General features: G+C 39.6%; 2 protein-coding genes across 5 annotated transcripts; both read left to right on the top strand.

The window, feature by feature from the left end:
- The first annotated feature begins 18 nt into the window (after nt 1-18).
- On the top strand, nt 19-15,115 carry numa1 (nuclear mitotic apparatus protein 1). 4 transcript variants are annotated; one of them, XM_079676220.1, is made up of 24 exons: nt 19-132; nt 820-887; nt 996-1,081; nt 1,253-1,326; nt 1,719-1,807; nt 1,885-1,959; nt 2,084-2,177; nt 2,336-2,495; nt 2,921-3,060; nt 3,276-3,387; nt 3,794-3,911; nt 4,384-4,524; nt 4,682-4,795; nt 4,922-9,211; nt 9,340-9,549; nt 9,656-9,846; nt 10,246-10,383; nt 10,668-10,773; nt 11,199-11,397; nt 11,905-12,041; nt 12,637-12,918; nt 13,351-13,452; nt 13,572-13,874; nt 14,545-15,115. In XM_079676220.1, the coding sequence occupies exons 2-24, from the start codon at nt 855-857 to the stop codon at nt 14,566-14,568; spliced, it is 7,218 nt and encodes a 2,405-aa protein (XP_079532346.1). In that variant the 5' UTR covers nt 19-132; nt 820-854; the 3' UTR covers nt 14,569-15,115. The 4 variants fall into 4 exon arrangements, with proteins under 4 accessions (XP_079532346.1, XP_079532345.1, XP_079532344.1 ...); XM_079676219.1 differs by lacking the exon at nt 14,545-15,115 and adding an exon at nt 14,259-14,522 and having other exon boundaries at nt 10,668-10,749; XM_079676218.1 differs by lacking the exon at nt 14,545-15,115 and adding an exon at nt 14,259-14,522.
- Nucleotides 15,116-15,750: 635 nt separating this feature from the next.
- nlrc3l (NLR family, CARD domain containing 3-like) lies at nt 15,751-24,916 on the top strand. The gene is made up of 12 exons (XM_079675721.1): nt 15,751-16,124; nt 16,779-16,973; nt 17,621-17,713; nt 19,404-19,572; nt 19,803-19,950; nt 20,236-20,328; nt 20,725-21,077; nt 21,156-21,365; nt 21,629-21,804; nt 22,542-22,815; nt 23,180-23,386; nt 23,683-24,916. Exons 1-12 carry the CDS (start codon nt 16,099-16,101, stop codon nt 24,076-24,078), a joined length of 2,340 nt encoding a protein of 779 aa, XP_079531847.1. The 5' UTR covers nt 15,751-16,098; the 3' UTR covers nt 24,079-24,916.
- Nucleotides 24,917-25,680: the final 764 nt, after the last annotated feature.

The raw sequence follows: 25,680 nt of genomic DNA, 5'->3' as shown, positions 1-25,680 counted from the left end.
AAACTACCCTTTTTGAATAGTGTGGTTTTTGCACGGGACACTGTTTATTTTTAGGCAGGTAGTCTGGTGGCTGTGTCCCTTTTCAGAGAAAGAATAAATACGAAACATAAAAAAAGGACAACTACTTTCAAGGTAAGTCACTGCTTGTAAGCCACATCTTTATCATCGTTGGTCTTTAAATATAAACTCATTCGATAGGTTACAGTTAGCGTTACAGTAACGATTATATGTTAGCAGTTGCAATAACTTTGCTAACATGCAAGCCAGAAGTTTCGCAAGGTGTATCGTTAACTTTAACTACTTATTTCAATGACTGGATATGTCAGAACTTTCTCCAATTAAACAAAGACAAAACTGAGGTAATTGTTTTTGAAGATAAGGCAGAACGTATAAAAGTTAGCGCTGAGCTTCAGTCTGCAATATTCAAAACAACAGATAAAGCCAGAAATCTAGGTGTGGTCGTGGACTCTGACCTGAGTTTCAACAGTCACGGGGAAAAAATCCCAATGTCAGTTTTTTCCAATATCGTGCATCCTTAATTCATATCTTAAACGGCACTGTTACTTTTTATTCATGTATTTTTTCTTTTAATGTTTCTTTTTAATGACTGTTTTTAAATGTCTTTGTCTGAATGTCTTTCATTTTTGTAAAGCACCTTGAATTGCCTTGTGTTGAAAGGTGCTATATAAATAAACTTGCCTTGCCTATCGTTAAGTAACATAGTTTTGGATGAAAACTTGTGAACGTCAATAATCAAAGTCAATGCTTATATTTGCTAATTCGTTATCTGATAAGGCTTGTTTGTTTCCACGTTTTCAGGTTGAAATCCCTTTGGGGAATAAGGGTCAGCCGAGATGAATTTGGGTGTAAAGGCTCTTTTGAGCTGGGTAAGTTGAAAGTAAACTTGGTCATATAGTGCCAATATGTTGATTGTAGCTACCATTATTAAATCGTTTGTTTACCCAACTTGTCAAACTAATGTCATGTGTTTGCAGGTAAACAACTTAAAACTGTCTGAGCGAGAAATGACTGTCGACGATTTACAAGATGGGACAGTCTTACTGAAAGTTGTTTATATGCTGTAAGTAGTAGCTATCAGGGAGCATCATGTGATGACATGTTTGTTCTGTGTAAATAAGTGATTGAACTACATTTTCAAAATGCTTTTCTTGTAAGTGGGTTCTTTTTGAAGTATAGAGATGATAATTTCTCTAAACCTCCACTTTATTCCTATTTCCTTCTGTCCTCTCAGGAAAAAGGAACCCAACTCCTGTGTCAGTAATACTATGGAGGATCGATTCCAGCTCATTGCAGACTTTTTGAAAAGTGAGATTCTATACCTTTAAAAATATATATATTTTCAGATTTTGCTTTAATGTGATTTAAGTCTAGCTTGCTTCCAGTTTTGTGCTAAGAAGGCTTACCGTGTTCTAGACCTGTCACTGTACTGATTGCTTGCAGAAGACTCTTGAATTGTCATCTGACAGTGCTTGACACAGCAAAAATCATTAAGAATTTCTTGAGTTGTATGAAGTAGCTCAGAGTAAGGCATTGATTAATCTAACGTCTTCTGGTTAAACATTTCAAATGTGCTACTCCAGACCACTCCCTGTGACATTGTTGGGCGTGGTCTGAAGTTTACACTTTGGCACCTTCACATATGTGACATATTGCTTTTTTCTTTTTCCATCTATCTATTCTATCGATTTTGCTATTAGGGGATTGCAGATTTAATGCAGCCAAAGGCACTTCATTATCTTGGGACAACATAAAAGATGGGATACATCTCACAGTAGAAATTGCAAAGGTATGAAACAAACACAATTACAAATACAAACATAAACAGAGGACCATAATCTCACTTATTCTTTGTGATGCCACCAGGTGCTTTTGTTGCTTGTGTACCACGATATAATGAATGACCGCTGCACTCTGAACATGATGGAATCTAATTCGGAGGTAAGCAGAAAGCTTTTTTTCTGATTTGCTACGAAGTGCATGCGTTCACCACTTGGATGCATCACATTTCATTTATCATGTGTTGTGCTACTATTTTATTCTGTGCCTATTCTCTTATCTGTAGCTAGAGATAGCAAACCTAACTGGTTCCTATGTAATGGAGAGTGACGGCTGCGTTTATCTGAACAAAAGACTTGATGCCTATTTAGAAAGAAGACGTAAGTCACACATTCAATCCTCCATTTCTTTATAATATGCCACACTTACAGACATTAGTATCACATGTGCAATTCTGCTTTATAACACCATTTGTCTAGATTGTATTCAAAATGCAAGCTGTAAAATAAGTCTAAATATATTTCTCCATGAATTTCAGATATGTCTGTTTACCGTGAAACATTTGAGCGATCAGCAACCGCCTCTTCTTCCAATGTGTCGACTATGTCCTCTTTGTCTGATGACGACTCCCCTGTGTTCCACCGCAGACAGAAAGTCTCATTTATGGACATGCAAACTGTGGCTTCTCCTTTAACCAGGTAACAGTGTGAATTTGAATTGATATGACACAGTCTGAATCCGAATACGTAACTTTAAGGGCAACGTTAATCCAAACCTTTAATTTGGGTACTTGTCTATCAAAGCCTTTTTCCTAACGTTATTCAATTTTATATAATTTTGTCCATTGAAAGGCTGTCAGCTCCAGACAGCTGTGTATCTATTTTTTGTTATAAAAAGTTTGGGATGAACATGGAAGCAGGTTTATCTACTATACCTTGTTTTTTTATTTCACACAATCAGAATATGGCTGACTCTGAAGGGTTGGATATGACTGAAACATAACATGAAGCAGTCTAATATACATGTTATCTGATAGTTGTATATATCTCTTTGTGTGTGTAAATCCATGAGCAGCCATCTTGATTTGATTGTATTTCTTTTGCTTCTGCTTTGGTTTCCACAGCAACTCTCCTCTGCAGGATATAATGAACACGCCTAAATTTCAGCTGAGGAAGATGGAAAGACAGATGATCAAGGAGAGAGACTACAAAGATGGGTTGGAGCGGGAGCTGGCCAGCAGACTGGAACTCATTGCACAAAAAGGTACCCCATTTAAGTGATGGATAAATAATAATACTAGTTAAACTTTTTATGCTTTTTGTTTTGCGGTTTCTATTCCCAGTAATGTTTATTAACATTGGAGTTATCTGTCAAAGTGCCACTGAAAGCGTGAATAATAATGTCAGTCTATTCATTTACTCTTTTTATTATTTTCTATCCAAATTAAACCATGTTCTACTTGTTTTTCTTTCCTTCAGAGTCCCATATTTGCCAGTTGCAGTACCGCTTGGAAAAGCTCAAAGAAGCAAATGGTAATCACGAAAATTTTATCGGGGAACAAATAATTGAGCTTCAGACCAAGAACAATACGTAAGTACCCAGGATGAAGACATTTGGAAATATATATAAATGTTGGAATTATTACAATTGATTTATTCCTGAAAGACTTAATTAAACATTCTAAATCCAAGATATGCTTTTATCTTAAAGTTTGTCAATAACTATTTGGAATATATTTTTATATTGATGTGCCAGTAGCTTTGCGATTACAAATGATATTAAGTTCATGTTACAGCAAAGTATTAATCATTCAAAAATGGCAAGTGGAGAGTGAATGTTATATCAAATATCTCACAAATGTTTAACTCGGCAATATGATCATGTGTAACCAGTCAGACATTTTGCTCAAAGTGCTTGTTTTATATCATAACCTGAACATGAAACAATTGTATTGAAATGGATATGAGGAACTGTTTTCCTTTTTTGTCTGTCTTAGGTTACAAATGCGTCTTAATGAGATGTTAAAGGAAAATAAAGACCTCAAGGGTAACACCTCACTAATGGAACGCAAAGTTGATGAGCTGGCGGATGAAAATGGTATACTGTCATCCCAGGTAAAAACATGCAAGTTTTTCTGTGAAATGTAAGCTCTTTGTCTTATCACTGAGGGGATTGGAAAAATAATAGCAGTCATGTGCAATTTGTATGTCTTGGAAAGATGCAATACCAACCGACTTTTCTTAAAACTCAGTTTTTGTATATGGTGAATATGCAAATCTGAGTGGGATAATCGCTTATAGCAACCCTTTTATGTGATAATGACATTTTAAGACTTAGTCAAGCCTTTGAAAAATAAAGAAAGTTACACTTTGGTTGTTGACTATTGAAATAAAATATGAGCATCTTTTAATTAAGCCTCTTACAACTTGATTATTATCAACAACCACAAGTTGATGTTGGGGTTTTCTCTGTAACTTGTTTCACAATGCAGAGGGGGAATATAACTTCCTAAAAATCAGTCAGGAAGTTCTTATTTGCTTGAATCCTGAATGCAGATTGTGAATGTTTCTCTTCATATTTTTGCAGATGAGAACCGTGTGTTCACAGCTTGCCATCTTTGAGGCAGAAGTTGGCAGGCTGACACAGACCCAAACATCTTCTCAGGAGGAGTGGACAAGTGAAACAGGCCAACTGCAGTCAGAGCTTAACCAAGCCACCGCTCAAAAGGTACACTCCAATCAAATTTAGTTGGAAAATCTTTAAATGATTCTGGTAGTAAACATAAGATCTAAACTTTTTTGCAACAAAAAAAGCAATGCTATGTCGTTTGTGAATGATTACTATTGAAAAGTGTTAATATGCTGTGCCTTGTTTTGTTTCCAAGGAGCTTCTGACTGAAGAAATTCAGATTCTGCAGGGAAAGATTTCCTGTTTGGAGGACGACTTAAACATGGCCACCAAGGAAGAAGCAGGAGAGAATATGGGACCTATAATGGAGGTGAGGTCAATAATTTAATGTTAAAGCTGAATTGAGTTTATCAAATATAAAGTCTGCTTTTTTCAATATTTGTTTTAATTGTTTGTATCAGATGGTCATGAATGTTCTTATTTCTTCAATTTTCAGAGAGACATGTTGGACAATGAAATCATTGGTTTGAAGGTCCAAGTCCAAAGTTTGAATGAATCCCTGAGGACTACAGTTGAGCAGGTTCAGGCTAAAGAAAACCTGCTGACTCAGAAGGAAATTGAGATTTCTCAGGACAGAGATAACATCCAAAAGTTAAATACGACATCTGAAAGGGAGCTACAAGTACTGAAGGATCAGATCAAGGCAAACGAGGAACAGCTGGTCACACTGGAACATGAGGGATCCATACAGTCGGACATGCTACAGCAGGAGATCAGAGATGTAAAAACACAACTCTCTGATATGGGTGACTCTCTCTCAGAAGCGCAGGAGGCACTCAAGGCGCAAATGGTAGCATCTCAAGATGAGGTAAAGATGCTAAATGAAGAGATTCGTGCTAAAAAGGAACAATTCATTCTTCTCAGTACAGAGACATCTACACAATCTCAATTGCTACAGCAAGACATTGAAAGTCTAAACAAACAAATAAATACTTTGAGCAATTCTCTTGAGAACGCCAAAGACCAGGCTCTATCCAAAGATGAGTTGTTGGCCGAGCAGAAGCAGCAGAGCACTTTGCAGATTGAGGCACTTGGAAAGACCAGAGCAGTTCTTGAGGAGGAGGTCAATCAGCTGAGAGAGCAGATTCAAAAGAAGGAAGGCCAGGTAGACCTGTTAAAGGTTGAAAACTGCAATGAGTCAGAGGTGCTACAGAGCGAGATCAAATGTCTTGGGGACCAAGTCCAAAGTTTGAATGAATCCCTGAGGACTACAGTTGAGCAGGTTCAGGCTAAAGAAAACCTGCTGAATCAGAAGGAAATTGAGATTTCTCAGGAGAGAGATAACATCCAAAAGTTGAATACGACATCTGAAAGGGAGCTACAAGTACTGAAGGATCAGATCAAGGCAAACAAGGAACAGCTGGTCACACTGGAACATGAGGGATCCATACAGTCGGACATGCTACAGCAGGAGATCAGAGATTTAAAAACACAACTCTCTGATATGGGTGACTCTCTCTCAGAAGCTCAGGAGGCACTCAAGGTGCAACTGGTAGCATCTCAAGATGAGGTAAAGATGCTAAATGAAGAGATTCGTGCTAAAAAGGAACAATCAATTCTTCTAAATAAAGAGACATCTACACAATCTCAATTGCTACATCAAGACATTGAAAGTCTAAACAAACAAATAAATACTTTGAGCAATTCTCTGGAGAACGCCAAGGACCAGGCTCTATCCAAAGATGAGTTGTTGGCCGAGCAGAAGCAGCAGAACACTTTGCAGATTGAGGCACTTGGAAGGACCAGAGCAGTTCTTGAGGAGGAGGTCAATCAGCTGAGAGAGCAGATTCAAATGAAGGAAGGCCAGGTAGACCTGTTAAAGGTTGAAAACAGCAATGAGTCAGAGGTGCTGCAGAGCGAGATCAAATGTCTTGGGGACCAAGTCCAAAGTTTGAATGAATCCCTGAGGACTACAGTTGAGCAGGTTCAGGCTAAAGAAAACCTGCTGACTCAGAAGGAAATTGAGATTTCTCAGGAGAGAGATAACATCCAAAAGTTGAATACGACATCTGAAAGAGAGTTACAAGTACTGAAGGATCAGATCAAGGCAAACGAGGAACAGCTGGTCACACTGGAACATGAGGGATCCATACAGTCGGACATGCTACAGCAGGAGATCAGAGATGTAAAAACACAACTGGTAGCATCTCAAGATGAGGTAAAGATGCTAAATGAAGAGATTTGTGCTAAAAAGGAACAATCCATTCTTCTAAGTACAGAGACATCTACACAATCTCAATTGCTACAGCAAGACATTGAAAGTCTAAACAAACAAATAAATACTTTGAGCAATTCTCTTGAGAACGCCAAGGACCAGGCTCTATCCAAAGATGAGTTGTTGGCTGAGCAGAAGCAGCAGAACACTTTGCAGATTGAGGCACTTGGAAGGACCAGAGCAGTTCTTGAGGAGGAGGTCAATCAGCTGAGAGAGCAGATTAAAATGAAGGAAGGCCAGGTAGACCTGTTGAAGGTTGAAAACAGCAATGAGTCAGAGGTGCTGCAGAGCGAGATCAAATGTCTTGGGGACCAAGTCCAAAGTTTGAATGAATCCCTGAGGACTACAGTTGAGCAGGTTCAGGCTAAAGAAAACCTGCTGACTCAGAAGGAAATTGAGATTTCTCAGGAGAGAGATAACATCCAAAAGTTGAATACGACATCTGAAAGAGAGTTACAAGTACTGAAGGATCAGATCAAGGCAAACAAGGAACAGCTGGTCACACTGGAACATGAGGGATCCATAAAGTCGGACATGCTACAGCAGGAGATCAGAGATTTAAAAACACAACTCTCTGATATGGGTGACTCTCTCTCAGAAGCTCAGGAGGCACTCAAGGTGCAAATGGTAGCATCTCAAGATGAGGTAAAGATGCTAAATGAAGAGATTTGTGCTAAAAAGGAACAATCCATTCTTCTTAGTACAGAAAAATCTACACAATCTCAATTGCTACAGCAAGACATTGAAAGTCTAAACAAACAAATAAATACTTTGAGCAATTCTCTTGAGAACGCCAAGGACCAGGCTCTATCCAAAGATGAGTTGTTGGCCGAGCAGAAGCAGCAGAGCACTTTGCAGATTGAGGCACTTGGAAGGACCAGAGCAGTTCTTGAGGAGGAGGTCAATCAGCTGAGAGAGCAGATTCAAAAGAAGGAAGGCCAGGTAGACCTGTTGAAGGTTGAAAACAGCAATGAGTCAGAGGTGCTGCAGAGCGAGATCAAATGTCTTGGGGACCAAGTCCAAAGTTTGAATGAATCCCTGAGGACTACAGTTGAGCAGGTTCAGGCTAAAGAAAACCTGCTGACTCAGAAGGAAATTGAGATTTCTCAGGAGAGAGATAACATCCAAAAGTTGAATACGACATCTGAAAGAGAGTTACAAGTACTGAAGGATCAGATCAAGGCAAACAAGGAACAGCTGGTCACACTGGAACATGAGGGATCCATACAGTCGGACATGCTACAGCAGGAGATCAGAGATTTAAAAACACAACTCTCTGATATGGGTGACTCTCTCTCAGAAGCTCAGGAGGCACTCAAGGTGCAAATGGTAGCATCTCAAGATGAGGTAAAGATGCTAAATGAAGAGATTCGTGCTAAAAAGGAACAATCCATTCTTCTAAATACAGAGACATCTACACAATCTCAATTGCTACAGCAAGACATTGAAAGTCTAAACAAACAAATAAATACTATGAGCAATTCTCTTGAGAACGCCAAGGACCAGGCTCTATCCAAAGATGAGTTGTTGGCCGAGCAGAAGCAGCAGAGCACTTTGCAGATTGAGGCACTTGGAAGGACCAGAGCAGTTCTTGAGGAGGAGGTCAGTCAGCTGAGAGAGCAGATTCAAAAGAAGGAAGGCCAGGTAGACCTGTTAAAGGTTGAAAACTGCAATGAGTCAGAGGTGCTGCAGAGCGAGATCAAATGTCTTGGGGACCAAGTCCAAAGTTTGAATGAATCCCTGAGGACTACAGTTGAGCAGGTTCAGGCTAAAGAAAACCTGCTGACTCAGAAGGAAATTGAGATTTCTCAGGAGAGAGATAACATCCAAAAGTTGAATACGACATCTGAAAGGGAGCTACAAGTACTGAAGGATCAGATCAAGGCAAACGAGGAACAGCTGGTCACACTGGAACATGAGGGATCCATACAGTCGGACATGCTACAGCAGGAGATCAGAGATTTAAAAACACAACTCTCTGATATGGGTGACTCTCTCTCAGAAGCTCAGGAGAAGGTTCAGACTCAGCTAGTCATGCTCACCAAGCAGGAGCAGGACAGCGCTGAGCAGATGGGGCTCCTTCAGCAGCAGCTGGCATCAATAAATGCAGAGCTGGACCAATACCGAGAGACACAAGCTGTAGAAATCCGAGTGAAAGAGGCTGAACAGGCTGCCACTTTCAGAGAAAAGGAGGCTCTGGTTCAGGAAAAAGAAGTACTCATGGCCAGGATACTGCAGACGGAAAACAACCAGAAAGCTCTGGAGGAACAACATGAAGCTGTGGTGTTTGAGAAGGATAGACTCGCTCAAGCCACGCAGGCCATGGAGAGAGACAACAAGGCCTCTCATAAACTGGAATCTTTGCTACAGCATGAGATGGAGATATTGAAAAAGGAGAAGGAGATACTCTTGAAAGAGAAAGAAAAAGCACACGAAATCCAAACACTAAAGAAAGACCTACAAGAACAGCTGTCGGCTAAATCTGAGGCTGCAGAACATTACAAAGCACAGGTTGGTGTAAAACAAATCCTCCAAGGACATAACACTATTCACTACTTGTATTTCTACCTTCCTAATAAGCTTGTTAAGAGTCCAAAATTATCAATATTAACATTTGTTTTATTATCACAATGCCACAGATGGAGAAGGCCATGAGCCATTACAATGGCAAAAAGCAGCTTCTCCAGGAAAGCCAAGAGGAGGCGATTGAACTCAAGCAATCCTTGGAGGTGAAAGAGTGTGAAAGAAATGCTTCTACCATGGAAAACAAGCTGCTTCAACTTGATTTGGAGAAGGCCCAATCCAACGAGAAAGCACTTTTGAACAGGCTGGCCAATTTAGAGGCACAGGTTGGTATTTTGACTCGTGGGGAGAATGAAAAACGATCTATTTAAATAATAAAAAAAGAAATGTTTTGCTGCTGACCTTCATCACTATATATTTTGTACCATTTAGCTGGCGTTTGCTGAACGTAACCTGCGTGCACAGAACAAGTTTCATGGGAATGAAGGAAGCTCGCGGACGTCCCTTTACATGGAGGTTGCCGATGCACACTCGAGTGTAAACACTAAAGCAAAGGAGAAGAAAGCCATAAGCTCTGACAGCCTGGACCACAGCTCCCTGGAAGACTCTCTAAACAACACAAGGTAAAACACTTCAGACACGTACGTAGCTTGAAATCTTGTGCAACTGTTCGATAAAGTGAAACCATTCGTTCCAAATGGTTTCTGATGATTTCTTTGGTTATATTTGGTTAAAGTTGGACAAAGGAAATAAGATTTACTATTAAAACTTTTAGTAATACATTTAATTAAGATAATCAATTTTAGCCAACCAACTCCTGCTTTTCACCTGTTACATACAGTATATAACATTGAATTGACATTATTCCCCGATAAATTAGTTCCCATTATTTGAATGACATGTCTGATTCAAGTAAGAAGATATAAGGCTTGAGAGAAACGCATGAAATCTAACATTAATGGCATTCTGGAGTTTATTTTGTATTTTACTCTCACACAATACTCTTGTTCTTACCTTTGCAGAAAACTTTTAGCGCCTGATGAATCAAGCACACCGCTTGTTCGCAGTTCAGAGCGCTTGGCAGCCAAACACAGGCATCTACAGGCGGAGTCCCTGGAGACCCTGTACTTTACACCTATAAACAGCAGACAGATCAACAGGTACTATAGACACTTGAGACAACTGTGGTATTTCACAGAACAGCCACCTTTTTGGGAGGCATATATTCTCATTTAGTGAATGAAAGTGGTGGGGGTTTTATAGTTATCTAAATGCTTTTTTCAGTATAGTGTAGTAGATGTTGAACCATTTATTCCAGTAATTTTTTGGAAGTATTTTTTTTCAAATTATTCTTAAGTTTCCCTTCCCATACATACATACTTTTCTGTGAAAACCAATATCACTGCTCTTACTACATAAGATTCTTGTTTTCTTTTTCGCCTAGGATCAATGCAGAGCACACACACGAGTTGGATTCAACACGGAAAAATCTAACTTCCTCTGTGAAGCGACGAAGGACCACACAGGTTATTAACATCACCCTGACCAAGGTGGAGGAAACTCACTTGCACACTCATTGCATGTTTTGCATGTTCACAATAAGGCACACTGTGAATAAACTACATTTATATAGTCCCTTAACAGTTAGATACCGTAATCACAATGGTTTCTTTATCACTATTCCTCAAATACATTCATTACGAGGACATTTTGCTTATTTAGTTTTCTTAAGGTTTAGCTGGTTCTTTCACTCTCATTGTTCAATAATACTATTACATTATGTGTATCTTTAGCATTACTGTGCTTGTTTTGACCATAATATAACAATTTGCAACTAAAGAGCTGTGTTTGCTCTTCAGGTTGTTGGGAGCATTGCTGTCTGTGTAAAAATGCAGCAGTGTTGACTTGCATTCAAACGGCTGAACCAAAATGTTCTAACTTGCCCTCTTGAAATTCCTAACCCTTAAACCTGTAGAAAACCCCAGGTGGCGGTGAGCATGATGACACTTTCTACAGTCTGGCCTCGGCTCGCTCCCATCCAGACCTCTCCAGTGCCCACTCTGCACGCCCCGTACCTATGGAGCTGTTAGACACACCTGCCAGATTGACCGGCGCTGCCAGCGACCAACTCATCGGTCTTCCAGGCTACAGGCGGAGCACCATGCTTTCACAGCGTAAGTTGACACCTGGCTAACTCACAGGAGCTTGTACTTAAGGAGAAATTAAGAAAGAGGTCTGTCTGGTAAATGCATAGCTGGGACCAACAAAACTGCCTGTGGATAAAATGGGCCCCAAATGAACTATTCAGATTATTTTGCCAACTATTTCACAAATTATCTTTTTATGTTTTAATCATAGAATATCAAAAACCGTAAAAAAGTGGTAATCCCATTGTCTTAGAGTGCAAGTGCAAGTAACAACATCCAATATATTTTTCTGTCCGGCATATAGTCTAAATCCCCCGAATCCATACTTTATTATAATCTAAGACCAAGAAAAACTGGCAAGCTTTAATGTTTAATAACTACATAATTGTAACAGTTTTTTTATAGTTTAGTCATTTGGAGACAAAACCCCATTTGAAAGTTTAAAATAGGCGTGCCTTTATCTCCATCTGTGTGTCCATTTTTTCAATGGTGGGTATAAAAAAAATGTTTTTTCTACATCTGTTCCCTCTTCAGCTGCCAGTACATTCTGTGCAGGGGCGGAGAACGAGCCTGACGGTGGACCTGATGATTGGATGAGGATTGCCGAGCTCCAGGCCAGGAACATGGCCGTCCTTCCTCATCTGAAGAGCAGCTACCCCGTGGAGTCTGACGTTAGTAGAAGATGACACTCAATGCACTGAACACCATAGACATACTGTTGCTGGGGAAAATATTGAGATATAATGCACAGGGAATTATTGTGGCAATAAATCAGTAAAACAAACATTATGATAATGTTGGCTTAAAACTATATAATACACTTGGTCTGGTCGTGTACTGCCCACCATCCCAATACATATTTAGAGGTTGACCAGTGGTTGTTTTTAAAGACACATTTTGAGAAAAAGATTATTCGTTTAGCATATTGTTATGTCAGTGCTCATTAACATTTACTGCCCATGAAAGAACCACAAAAACACATTAACGTGAATTCAAAAATGTGAAAGATAAACAATTGTATTTTAGAAACAGTAACTAACTAAATCAACAAGAGAAAAAGATTCTGCAAAACAATAATAGAATTTAATGTTTTTATCGAATCAAAATGTCAAATGAAATACACAGAAAAGGTACACATCTCAGGTCTTCTTTAACTTCCCTCCCCTAAGAAATGGTACCAAAAAAGGTTACATGTTTTGTTTATTTCTATGCCCTTAATCCTTTTCTATCAGTTTAATAAATCCCTCTCTCTCTCTGTTCTCTCAGCCATGCCGTAGCGCGACATTCCTCTTCACAGACGAAGAGCTCCGTACGGGCGACCCGTCTGACACCATCCGCCGGGCGTCCACCATGCCGGGCCAGCTGAAAGATTCTCTCGCCTCCCATCGGCACTCTCTCATGGTGGGACACTCGGCTGCAGCTGCCAATACTCGTTCTCACCGTCTGTCCTTGATGCCCGAGCTGCCATCAAAAACCGTCAGCTCGAGAAGCCCGAAAGGCACCAAGCGGTCTTCATCTACGCTGTCCGTACACCAAACTTCGCCTGAGGTTGGTTTGCGTCCTGCAGGACATAAGTATTCGTTACATTTTGTGTTGCTTAATGTGAGAGCCTGACTGAAGTGCAAATGATGAATGTTTCATAGGCCATCTTTAATGTTTTACTGAGGTTTCCTTACATTGAAAGGTTATTCATAATATAATTAGTATTGAAAATGTACCTCTTCCCTATGCTATCTCTGACAATTAACTGTAAAGTATCTTATCATATTGCATGTCTTTGCCAATTGCCTGAATACCAAATTTGCCTATTGGCTGACATATGAACAGACATTTTGAGTATTATTCTCAAAGGATAGTTGTCAGGCTTTTGTGTTGTTTGCTTATTTAATTTGTTATCTGAAAGCTTACTCTTACCATAAAGTTAGTCTTAAATGTAACTTTCTGAAATCCTCTTTGTCTTTCCACGTTTCCATCTGACAGAAAAAGGTGAGGGCCAGCTGTTTCCCCCCACCACTCACTCCCAAAGCCAAGAACGTGATGAGAGAGCCTTTCAACTCTCAGATTCGAACCGCCCTCAGTCCAGTGAGTGAAATATTTCACACACACAGAATATATTACATACATGTCATTTTAGGGAACAAAAGAATACATACAATGTTTTTGCATGTTTTTCTAACAGTTACCCTTGTATTATTCTCTAGGTTGATCGGAGGGAGTCAATGATGTTCAGTATTGACAACACCCCTCAAAAAAACAACTTTCTTACGAAAAACATAAACAAACTACGCAGCTCCACTCGGAAATTCCCAGGAAAATCTTCAAAGAAATCGCCTGCTCAGAAGTCTGTGCGTAAATGCCAGGAAAACAACCTTGCGGCAGATTCCCGTGCTGGAGTGGCACGGACAGGAAACACTGGCAGCTTTAAATCCCCTCAGGTTGCCACTAAAGGACAGAAGACCACCAGCAGGTCTGCAAAGTCTCCTGGTCCATCTAGTGCTCGCAAGGTAAACGCTCACACAGATAAATCCATTCAGGGTTTTACAGGGCAAACATTATTATTATGTTCTCTCTGTACTTTATTTCCCCGTGCCAGCATTCCTCTTTTGCTATTTTGTGTAGCCCAAATGGAGTGTAAATGGAGTGCAGGCTGCATATGAGGCTGCAGGCATGACAAAGAATCATCATCGGCTGATAATCAAACAGCAGCACGTAGTGGAGATGCTGACGTAAACCTTTGATTAGATTTCTGGCCCTAGTTTTAGTGTTATTTATTTTGTCCTTATTGACTACGAGAGATGGATTTGTTTGAAATCTCTAATCAGGGATCTGATTGATCTGACAATGACGAAACACTTCATGATCATTAACATTTAAGTAACCGTTTTCAGAAGCGTGGGTCTGGAAATGATGGCAACCTTTGTGGAAGTGTTAAAAGGTCAATAAAAGTAATTGTATTTTGTGGAATAAGGGTTTGTTGACTTACACTGGCTGGTTGGGTTTTTACTTTTGCCATAATAAGACACGGTGTGTTCATTTCATATATAAACTTTATGGGTTTTCACATGTATCTGTCACAAAAACACACTTGGCTTTAGCTTTCAATAAATGAACATATTGTATAAAAACATGCTTCACTGTGATCTCTGGTTTAATCACTTGTTTTGTATCCCACAGATGATGAGCAGGATGAAGGTTTGAGGACTGGTTCCCACTGATGATCGTCTACGGTTCTACTTAAATCATGATTTTGTTTCCCTGCAATCTTTTATAATGTTGCCCTTCAGCAATCTTTTAATATTTTCTTACATTTCTTTTAATTTAATCTGTATTATATTTACATGTTTGCCAATAAAATGTATAAATGACACTATAAAAAAGCCTGCTATTTGAACCACTTACCTCAGTCGTGTCTGGTGCAGCTTGGTCTAGAAATGTTCTGATAAACTTAAACCTCGTCACTTTAGGATGCATTTTCCAGAAATTGCAATTGCTGTAGAAAAGATGGATTTTGATAGCAGTTAGTCTCATTTCTACTGTGAGGCACTATCCCAAAACTAGCCCTGTAAATAAAAATGAACAATATTAATTTATTCAAAAATTGTTTAAATAGAGTAAATATTGACGATTTGCTCCAATAATATTTTAATTAAGGTGGCTCGTTCTCTAAGATCCTCAATTTGTTTTTCATCCTGTTGTCCATTTGTTAGAATGCGCTACCTTATTTAAGCATAATATCACATAGGAAGTTCATGTTTGTATAAATAAATACATTTCTTACTTAATAGATATGATTGAGCAGCTTTAATTGTCTGAACACACACTAAAACAAATTGCGGAGAAATCATGTTAACTCAGTTTCCTTGTTTGAAGGGGACTATTCTACTCTTTGATCATGATAACTGGGAAAATGCAGCGACAGAAGTATGAAGATCCCAGGATATTTCTGTAATTGTGATCTGAAAATGATTTGGTCCACAAAAATACAAAATTGTGCAGATTAATACTAGTTATTATTTATAAAGTGGAGGTTTCCAAGAACATGTCAGTTCAAATGAATCCATAATGTATACTGTTACAGTCCAGTCCACTCTAGTGCCCCTTCAGCATATGAACCATGACCCTACAGCTCTGCTTATGACTGTTGTGAAACTGTTACACTTCCGGTATATGCCTCAAAACCCTTCAGAATAAAAGCAAAATATTTTTAGTTTTTCTATTATTTTATTACCGGTGTTTCCAATTAAACATCCTACCAAATATATGTTTTCTACCGGTAGTAGTATTCTTGCATATCAAAACATTTGATGATTTTAAGTAAAGTATGTGTAAGGAGGAGTTTGGATGTGCGTTTTGTCGATAGCATGCTTTTATTCTGAAGTGCGTCGGAAGTCGTCATGTTGATGCTGGCGGAACTTAAACCGAAAGTTATAACTGACAAAACGAAGAGGAAATAAGTTAAAATAAACCACTGGGGAAATGATCTTACACTGTATAGTTTACTATGTTTACCTCGATTATCTGCTGCTAAACGCTAATTTCTAACGGATCTCTTACTCGTGAAACCGCCATGTTATCTTGAGTTTCAATGTTTTCACTAGGAAGGGTGGAGAGCCTTCATCTTGCCACGGAGGAAATTACATTTCATGTGAAGTTATTGCGAAAAGGAGGATTTAGTTGATATCAATTAATTCCACAGCTGCAGTTTAAGAGTCTTCTACGACCAGGAACATGGACCCGGACACTGAAGTTGAAAGGTGGGTGTTGTCTTACACTTTTTGACATGAAGGATAGTTCACCTGCCATCTTTAATCCTCTGTCACTTCAGGACATTTCACACTCGCTATGTTTCGTCAAATGCTAAATTACCCGCCTTGTGGGTTGTTTTACTTGTTTTTAATATACCTGTACAACTGTATTACACTACTATGAGTTAATTCACTGCTAACGTTGGTATAGGTGAGAGTCAATACTGCTTTACTACAACCACACACGGGTTATTTCAACTGTCATTTATTAATGGAACTCTATTTTCGACACTGATGAGGAAAAAGCATCCTGTAAGTCAGTATAATGAGCAACTTGTTATAATAACATTCTTTTCATAATGACTACTAAAAGCCTCATCATTTTGAGACTCAAGCTCCGCTATTTTGATAGATACAATCTATTTTCAAGAAAGTCTGTCATAAGGAGTAAAATAAACACATGGCCTAAATGTCATTCCACCCTTATGGGCCAGATATTTTACATCTTGTTAAATTACTCTGCCAGTCTTTGATCACCTACGACTTATAAACAGTATTCTTGGACATATATCTGTAACATTTGGTCCATTACTAAATGATCTCTTTATCTTAAAGCAATGTCACACCCAGTGGTATGCTAACAAAATGTTTCTATCCCTTTAGCCTTTTCAGGCATGATAATGGGGAAGAGGAAAAGAAGAAGTGGACGAGGCCACCCTCCAGCTATGGTTCCATGAAGAGTGACAGTGATCACACGATGGAGGACGAAGAGGAGGGAAAAGAGGAAGGGATTGCTGTTACCTTCCATCCTCCATTACCTGTGGTGCAACCTGACGTGCTTATTAATGATGGGACAAGGTACTGAGTCTTTTTTTTAGAATTTGAGGATTATCTCAAGGTTTTGGCCACTTAACCAAAGATGGCTCGTACAAATTCCTGAGACCAGCAGGCCAAAGTTTACATTAATGTACTTTAGTCCTTTCTGAGCGCTAGATGGCAGTGAGAACGTTTTCAAAAATGACTATGCACAAGTCTGTTTTCCTACCTCATACACCTAAGTAGACATTTTAATATATTATGCAAGTCAATATGCAGGGACTTGAATTTGAATAGGTGGGGTTTCTTTTATTAGCCTTTCTGAACAGCTGGAACATCATACCGGGAGTTTCTGTACATATTCAACTTTACATGAGTATCTGCTACTTTGACTAAACAGTGAAATGTTAACACCCGCATATATTATACCCAATATATATAACTATGTACACTTGCCCATGAGAAATGGTTTTGTAGAGTTGTACAGCTGATGCATACAAATGTCAAGGAAAGGATTCACTTTTGAATGCCAAAATTGTACTTTTCTTTTTTGATGTAAAAGCAGAGATTTTGCTCTTTGTTGCTCCAAAAAGTCAACTTGTAAATATTGAAGGGAGGTATTACTTTCAGTGACTAAATAATTACTAGTCACAGGTTAACCAGATTGGTGTCCCACATGTTTTGTCCAGGATGCAAATGATTCGCCCAGACTCTCCAGAGACCTACTACACCATGAACACTCAGCACACCAAACAAGCAGGAGGTCTTGTCATTGACACAAGGTGAAGGACCCACACACACACACACACACACACACACACACACACACACACACACACACACACACACACACACACACACACACACACACACACACACACACACACACACACACACACACACACACACACACACACACACACACACACACACACACACACACACACACACACACACACACACACACACACACACACACACACACACACACACACACACACACACACTTTTTTGATGCAGATACATTTCAAAATGATATTTATTATCTGTTAAAAATCATTGGAAATCGATTCTTTGCTACCAACGTAATTTAACATTTAATGAGTTGTATCATCACATTAGTTTATATGTGAAAACATTTAAATTAGTTGTAAACTTATGTTTTGAATATATTAAAACATTCAATAACCAAACATAGGTGTTGCAAAATGTGTGTTTTTTTTCTACAAGTGCCAAAATGCAGCTAAACATCATGATGATTATCTCTTTCTCACCTTACCTTTCTTACTGTTGTGGTTTAAAGGCCAAAGATTCTTAAAACAGGTTTAAATATACTAATTCTGGGAATTGAAAAGAAAAGTGGTTTAAAGGTCAAAGATGGGTTCAGGTAACAGTAAAACAGGGGAAATGTGTTGTCTGGGGATGCAAAATGGATGAAAGAGAAGGATGAGAGGAATATCAAAATAACTATAATTTCACAGGAAGACTAGGGGTAGAGGAATGTGAGAATCTGGTTAGTGATATTGCCAAATATCTGGAACAAACTACCAGAAACCTGCAGGTCCGCTGCAACACTTACTACTTTTAAATCCAGGCTGAAAACATTTATTTTTGCCGCTGCTTTTAATTGAACTATTCACATCTTACGCTGCACTGTAACTTTGATTCATGTACCTGTGTTATTCATGTTTTATTATCTTTGCTTTTTAATGTTTCTAATGTGTTTTATGCTCTTTCCGACTCTGTTGCTGAGAAGCTCATTCATTGTTTCATTACCTCACGCCTGGACTATTGTAACGGACTCCTGTCCGGGGTTCCCAGCAAAACCCTGGACAGGCTCCATTACATACAGAACTCAGCTGCCAGGGTTCTCACACGCACCAAGCCCTGGCAGCACATCACCCCCACTCTCTTCAACCTCCACTGGCTCCCGGTCAAGTCCCGCATCGCCTACAAACTCCTCCTCCTCACCTACAAATCCCTCCATGCCCTCTCCCCTCAGTACCTCACAGATCTCCTCATCCCGTCCCGCACCCTTCGATCCTCAGACTCCGGCCTGCTCTCCATTCCCCATTCACGCCTCCGCACCTTCGGGGACCGTGCCTTCAGTGTCGCTGCCCCCACCCTCTGGAACTCCCTCCCTGCAGAAATCCGCAACGCCCCTCCTCTCAACATCTTCAAATCAACCCTTAAAACTCATCTGTTCAACATCGCCTTCCAACAATAACTCACTCCCCCCCCCCCCACTTACACTTCCATTTCTGCCCCCTGTTTTATGTTTATGTTTTTTATGTTTTATGTCTTGTCCTTGTATGTTTCTTTGTAAAGCGACCTTGAGGTTATGAAAGGCGCTATATAAATTCAAGTTATTATTATTATTATTATTATTATTATTAATGTCTTTCATTTTTGAAAAGCACTTTGTTGAAAAGTGCTATATAAATAAACTTGCGTTGCCTTGTTGTCTATCAGGTCTTCTGATCTGGGGGATGTTCCAGAAAATGACTTGGAGGATGCAGATGAACCTTTGTTGGCTGATTCCCCAGAACCACCTATGCCGGTTGAACCAGAAGAAACAACTAGTGAGGATAGCCAGCCAGGCACACTACACCCAGAGCAGGCCCTGCCCCATATCTTCAAGGTGAGAATTTACTATTCATGTTTATAACATTATAAACAAACATAAAAAAAGTTAGCTAATTCTGTGTGGTTTGGGTAATTAGGTGTTTTTTTTGTATAAAAAACAAGCTTGTTGATATATCATAAAAATGTAATGGTTGCACCCCCTTAATACGGCCAACGAGACGCCGACATAATATCTGAGACAAAATGTTAACTTGTGTTTTTGTTCTACCTTCTCTCTGTCTGCAGAGTATCCAGAATGTTTTGACATTGCTCCCTTTTAAAGACCTCTTAACATTCAAGACGTGGTTTTACCAGTGGGAACGAGACCTTAGTCAGAAACAAGCGATGGAGGGGGACCTTCTTGATTTTGTGGACATGATCCTGGAGAAACTCGGTATCTAAACACATCTATTGAACATTAATTGTGAATGGTACTGTACAGATGGAGCTTAAAATGGAGAGGGACACATTTTGACTGTTGGGATAGCAGCTTTAGACTAAACACTTTGTGACCTTTATTGTTAAGGAAAAATTGAATTTAGCTTTAAGACTTGAATAGTTATCGTTTCATTTACAGTCAAATGCAATGTTAAGGAATAATTGACAAGCCTTATGGAGAGGACAGGGTCTTATAATGGTTGCTTACCAGTATTCTTTTTGATTAAATTCTGTTTTGCAGGACAGGATCGTTCCCTGTCGCATACAATACAAACCCTGAAAAGCATCGGCAAGACAGAAGAGGCAGACACACTACGTATTACGTGTAAAAGAGGCAAGTAGCACAAATGTAAATAATCTGATTGGCTGCAGCGTGTGCATTATCAGGACGTCCTGCAGCAAATCAGACACAAGCATTTTATCCTTTATGTTGTTCCATTGAAACAATATGCAACATTTTCAAAATGAATGTGCTGGTTACATTGTAAAAGCCTTAATAATAAAATGTGTAACCACCTCTGTTTAAAATGCAGCTTTTTGACAAGCTAACATTTAAATAGAACAACAAGCTATTTTGTAATTTCCACCATCTGAAGACCACAGGATTTTGACTGTAACACACAATACTGAAGTACTACCTTTCTCAAATGTGATATGTGTTATCACCGCTTACACCTTCCAAACCAAACGTCGTTTTCTTACTTTCCACTTTGTCTTTCTGCACTGACAGCGCTGGTCCGTTTTCAACTGCAGCAGGAATTGTCCAGAAAACACAAATATATCCACGAGGGGGTTGTTCAAGCTGGAAAGCAGAATTTATTCGAATCCATCTACGTAGAGCCCCAGATTTCCACCTGTGGTTATGGAGGAGTTGACCCCTCCCATGAATTCCGACCCCATCCACCAACCCACCTCAAGGTCCCCAGTCCCCACACCTTCGTCGGGCTGAACGATCTGTTGCGACTACAAAAGGAAGATGGTCAACCAGCGAGGACCGTGGTCACCACTGGCTTTGCAGGCATGGGCATGTCTGTGTCTAAGGCGAAATTCTGCCTGAATTGGGCAGAAATGCGTGCAAATAAGGTAAATCAACAAAAACAAGTTAGTTTTTTTGACCTATTTGTTGTGACTGACAACATTTTTTTGTCCATGTTTGCTCAGGATCTGCAGTTCGTTTTCAAGCTTTCTTTCCGGAATTTCTGGACCCTGCGACAAAATGAAAATCATATCGCAAAGACGATGTCCATCATGGATGTGTTGGAATATTATTATCCTGAGTGCAAAGACATGAAATACCTGGAGGACGAGGACTGTAAATTTGTCGTCGTAATGGACTCACTTGATTGTTACCGAGAACCTCTGGACTGGCTGGTAAGCCATCTGCACACCACAGCTAAAACCCATTCACAACTGTAACACAAAAAATGAGCATTAAAAACCAACCACCGTCAAGTTTAAAATCTTTATATCACTTTACAGTTCTTGAAGGTGAGCTAATAATTAGTAAATAAAGCAGTTTGTATCGTAAGCAGTTGGCAAGTAAACAATCCAGGAGTGTTTTAAACGCTGCTTTCTGGTTTCCTTATCTGATGAATGACGAAGACTGATTTATTTCTCCTGTGTTTTCTGTACAGAATGCTCCAGTAATAAATGACAATGTCACCAAAGCAACTCCCGGCGTCCTGGTTGTGAATATCGTCCGAGGCACTGTGCTCCGTGGGGCTTGCGTTTGGATCCTGGGGAGACGGACTGCTATCTCCCAAATACCACCTCAGTTCATTGATGTCTTCACAGAGATACAGGGCTTCAGGTGTGTGTAGATGGACAGTGTGTTTGTGTTAGGTACAGACTCGAATCCAGGGGTGTCTATTTGAACTACGGCCCTGTGGCCAAATGCGGCCCGCAAATTTAAAAAAGTATAATGTAACAAATGAAACTTGTACTTGTCTTATATTGTACTTCTTAAATATACATGTACAAATATATGACACAGTAGTATTCATGTGTTAATAAGCCCACTTTAAATAAATTCAGTCAATTAAAGTTGGGAACATTTTCTAACAAATCTTAGCTGATAAGAAAAAAGGCCCAATTACTTATTTGCATAACAAGCTTGGAATATACCCTTCACATTTCCCCTTATTATAATCACTCTGAGGCTTCTGTTTTAAGGGATGAGCTGCCAACAGAACAAATGAAACCCCAGCGAGCTGTGATATAGGCTGTTCTTTTTCTAAAGCCATTTTCAAGTATCAAGCACACTATACCTAATTAATTTAGCTTACTTATAACTGATCTTATGAGGCAATATACCTCACCTCTAGGGAGTGGCCCAGCCATTCGTATATTTCTCTGTATGCGGCCCTCTCTGAAAAACGTTTGGACACATCTGCTCTAATCATTTTCTTAAATTATATTTGCAGATATTTTAAGTATCCTGTATCGACTTATTTAGCCCATCCATTTATTAGTTTTGATTATGTACAGTTATACTATTTTTTTGCAGTTCTAGACCATTTTGATCTTTTCTCCCCCTCTTTTCTCCAGTGACACGATGAAGGATGAATACCTGACCAAGCGTTATGAAGACGCAGCGCTAGCAGCAAAGATCGTGGCGCATTATAAGCTCCTCCCGTCCCTCGTTATTCTCACCCGACAACCCTTCGTGTGCTGGATGGTGGCCACGATGTTCAAGCGCAGCTTCAAACGTCGGGGCTATGGGGAGAACCCCCCCAGGCTGACGCCGTTCTACATCAATGTTTTGGTCGTCCAAATGAATCGCAGGCTGGAGTTCTACTACGGAAAGGCGGAAAATGAACTGGTATATTTTTTTGTCTGTGTCTTTTTATCATCTCAGTTAGATTAGTTATATTAACGTAACCCCCTTTGTTCGTGAAAATAGAACGCCTAATTGCTAAGGGGTCAGGCTGAATCTACTTTTCAATACTTTTTACATTTAACATTCAGGGATACAATATCATGAACACCTGTGCCATCTCTTTCATTTTGATTGGCGCTGATTTAAAATCAAAGTCTAGCCTCCAACACCTGTATGGCAGAGTTTTAACAAAACAAACAATGTAGTTTGACTGACTTAATTAGTAGACAAAAGAGACATTTGCGGAGCAGCTAATAGCTAACCAAAACATCAGAATGTTTCACTTCGATGTTTCTTTTCCACTCAGAAATGGTCCCCTGAAGATAAACACGTGGCGACTAAGATCGGGAAGATGGCCTTCAAGATGCTAGAGAAGGACATCAGTGTGTTCTGTGAAGAGGACGTGAAGGAGTACGGTGTGAGCTTCACGGAGGTCACGTTGTTGTCCGGTCTGTGCACCGAGCTCCCTTCCTCAGATGGGAAGAAGTTCTGCTTCGTACACTTCAGCGTGCAGGTACAACTCTCCATCTTACAGCACCTGAGTATCATAAAACTTATTTGAATTCTGTACTGGTATTATAAAACATGAAAAAAAAACATTCACAATTTAGTTAAAGGGGGTGTGTGGGAGAGAAACTCCCTCTGGAAAAAACTTTGGGATTTTAGCCTTTGCAAACCATTTACATGCGCTATTCGTACACAACAAATAAAAGGGAAGAGGAATATTTTTAAATACGAACAAATAACAGAACAATTAACAATGGGACACAGGATTAGAACTGAATCAAAACAACGTCTTCTCCCCTCCAGGAGTTCATGGCCGCTGTGTACGTCTTCACAATGTTTCGCGAAGAGTCCAAAAATGTTCTGGAGAGCATGTTGTTGCCGAGAACCAAGTTCTTCGCATCCAAGGATCATACCAGATCAGTGGCCGGCGTCGTCCAGAGTGCCTTAGCGCGGACCCTCAGCTCCCCGCTGGGCCACTACGACATGTTCCTGCGCTTTCTGTGCGGCTTGCTCGCCCCGGACTGCCACGACAATCAGCTGGCCGGTTTCCTGTTCCGCTACCACATGCCGAAGGTGGGGGGGCTGGACGAGACGCAGCGGCTGCTGCAGCAGGCAATAAAGACCGCTGAAGTTAAGAATCGAGACCGGGTGGGGAACTTAAAGGAGTGCCTTAGAGAAATGACCCAGACAGATGATTGAGTCAGGGTTAACCTGCATCATGGAAATCAGTGTCACTTGGAATGGAAATGTGCTATATGGAAAAGATAGATACAAATACAGCCTGCTCTGTTATATTCCATCAGAGAATTCATGAGTGATCAAAGTGTGATGCTCAAAACAGTGAAAACATAAGTGATAAAGTGACTTGTTCAAGTTGGTGTAATTTTAGCTTTGATAATGTCATACAATGGACGTTGATGAGGATATCAAACAGTCTGTCAGTCCCTGAATCAACAGTGCAATGAACATGTTGTCCTATGCTTTCCGTTACATTGGAGTTGCGGCAAAACTACATTACGTTTGTCATGTCTTACAATCAGCACTAAGAGACTTCAAATCAGTCATTTTTAATGTAGTGTGCTTTTCTTTGAAACCATATGCATTGGAGGGAACAAGCAAGTAACTTTCGAAACAGGAAAAAACTGAGAATATCATGAGATTTGAAACGGATGGGAGTTGTAGGTTATGGATGAAAGGTAATGGTATGGGTGAATAATTTATTCCTAAATTAGTCTGGATTGATATCATAGTATGTATGCATGTTTGTCTCGGGTGATTCTTGGTGCTTTTGTACTTGCTGAATTATAGATTCATTCTTCTGTTTACCTTTTCTACCATTAATCAACACAACATCGAATATTATGGAATATCAGCTTTTATGTGCATTTGTTGTTTTTATATTTATTGTTTTTATATGTTACCTGCTGACAAACATTTAAAGACCCACTAAATGCAATGAACTTTTGTCAGTGTATAAGATGTGGGTGTGTGTGTGTGTGGCTGTCTTCCCTCAATAAATATGATACAATAAGGTAAATGCAGATCATTTGATAAAGTGAAAATGGATGACATTTTCTGAGCACTTACTGTAATCATCTCCTAATGGATTTGTTCATACATTTTCTAAATATGATTTTTTGCATATTTTACATTGTTGTCCTGAGATCCTTTAACAACAGTGTTTGTTTGGTTTCAGTCATCTTTTGTGTTTTACTCCACAATGGATTTATATTGGGGGGTGGCTATTGCTTTATTATAAAGAAAATAAAAAAACAAACATTGAGCATTGACTAAATGAATAAGAATGAAGATGCATCTCTTACATTTTAAGATTATAACCATAGACTGTATATATTAAGGTTATAACCAACCAACAAAAGCTGCAATACCGTTAATAGCCAGAGGAGGGCATCAGCTGCATTAGTTTCTAAAACACTTACCTCAATGTAGGAATACAACAAAATACAATTTGGTAGCTTTCAGGGACCAGCAGCAGTAAAGAGCAACGGGGCATCACTTCACATGAATGGCAGATAACAAGCTGACAATACGGGTACACACATGGATTTGTATACATTCCTGAAGAAGGCGATGAAAAGATCGGCTTCTTGTAAGAATAGAGGATGCTGTAATGTAGTAAACTGTTTCTGTGACAGGCAGAGTTCAAATGTCATCACCTGTCTGCCAGTTTGGACTTTCAGTACAACTCTGTTCCAGAAAGACAGAAGGCAGAAGGGAGTCTGTAAACATCATCCGGGAGTTCCTGTTTTCCACATGGAGTGAGTACACACACCAGACACA

The sequence above is a fragment of the Notothenia rossii genome (genome assembly GCF_949606895.1).
Source record: "Notothenia rossii genome assembly, chromosome: 4".
NCBI classification, from domain to species: domain Eukaryota; kingdom Metazoa; phylum Chordata; class Actinopteri; order Perciformes; family Nototheniidae; genus Notothenia; species Notothenia rossii.
Note: the sequence above shows the minus strand (reverse complement) of the source record. Positions and strands in the feature narration are given on the sequence as shown.

Excerpts from the sequence above, each read along its gene's own strand:
- numa1 (XM_079676218.1), top strand. The coding sequence starts at position 855 with ATGAATTTGGGTGTAAAGGCTCTTTTGAGCTGG. Across the intron at positions 10,774-11,198 it reads TTAACATCACCCTGACCAAG|AAAACCCCAGGTGGCGGTGA; the intron begins GTGGAGGAAACT and ends TTAAACCTGTAG. Across the intron at positions 11,398-11,904 it reads GAGCACCATGCTTTCACAGC|CTGCCAGTACATTCTGTGCA; the intron begins GTAAGTTGACAC and ends TTCCCTCTTCAG.
- nlrc3l (XM_079675721.1), top strand. The coding sequence starts at position 16,099 with ATGGACCCGGACACTGAAGTTGAAAG. Across the intron at positions 19,951-20,235 it reads CATGATCCTGGAGAAACTCG|GACAGGATCGTTCCCTGTCG; the intron begins GTATCTAAACAC and ends TCTGTTTTGCAG. Across the intron at positions 20,329-20,724 it reads ACGTATTACGTGTAAAAGAG|CGCTGGTCCGTTTTCAACTG; the intron begins GCAAGTAGCACA and ends CTGCACTGACAG.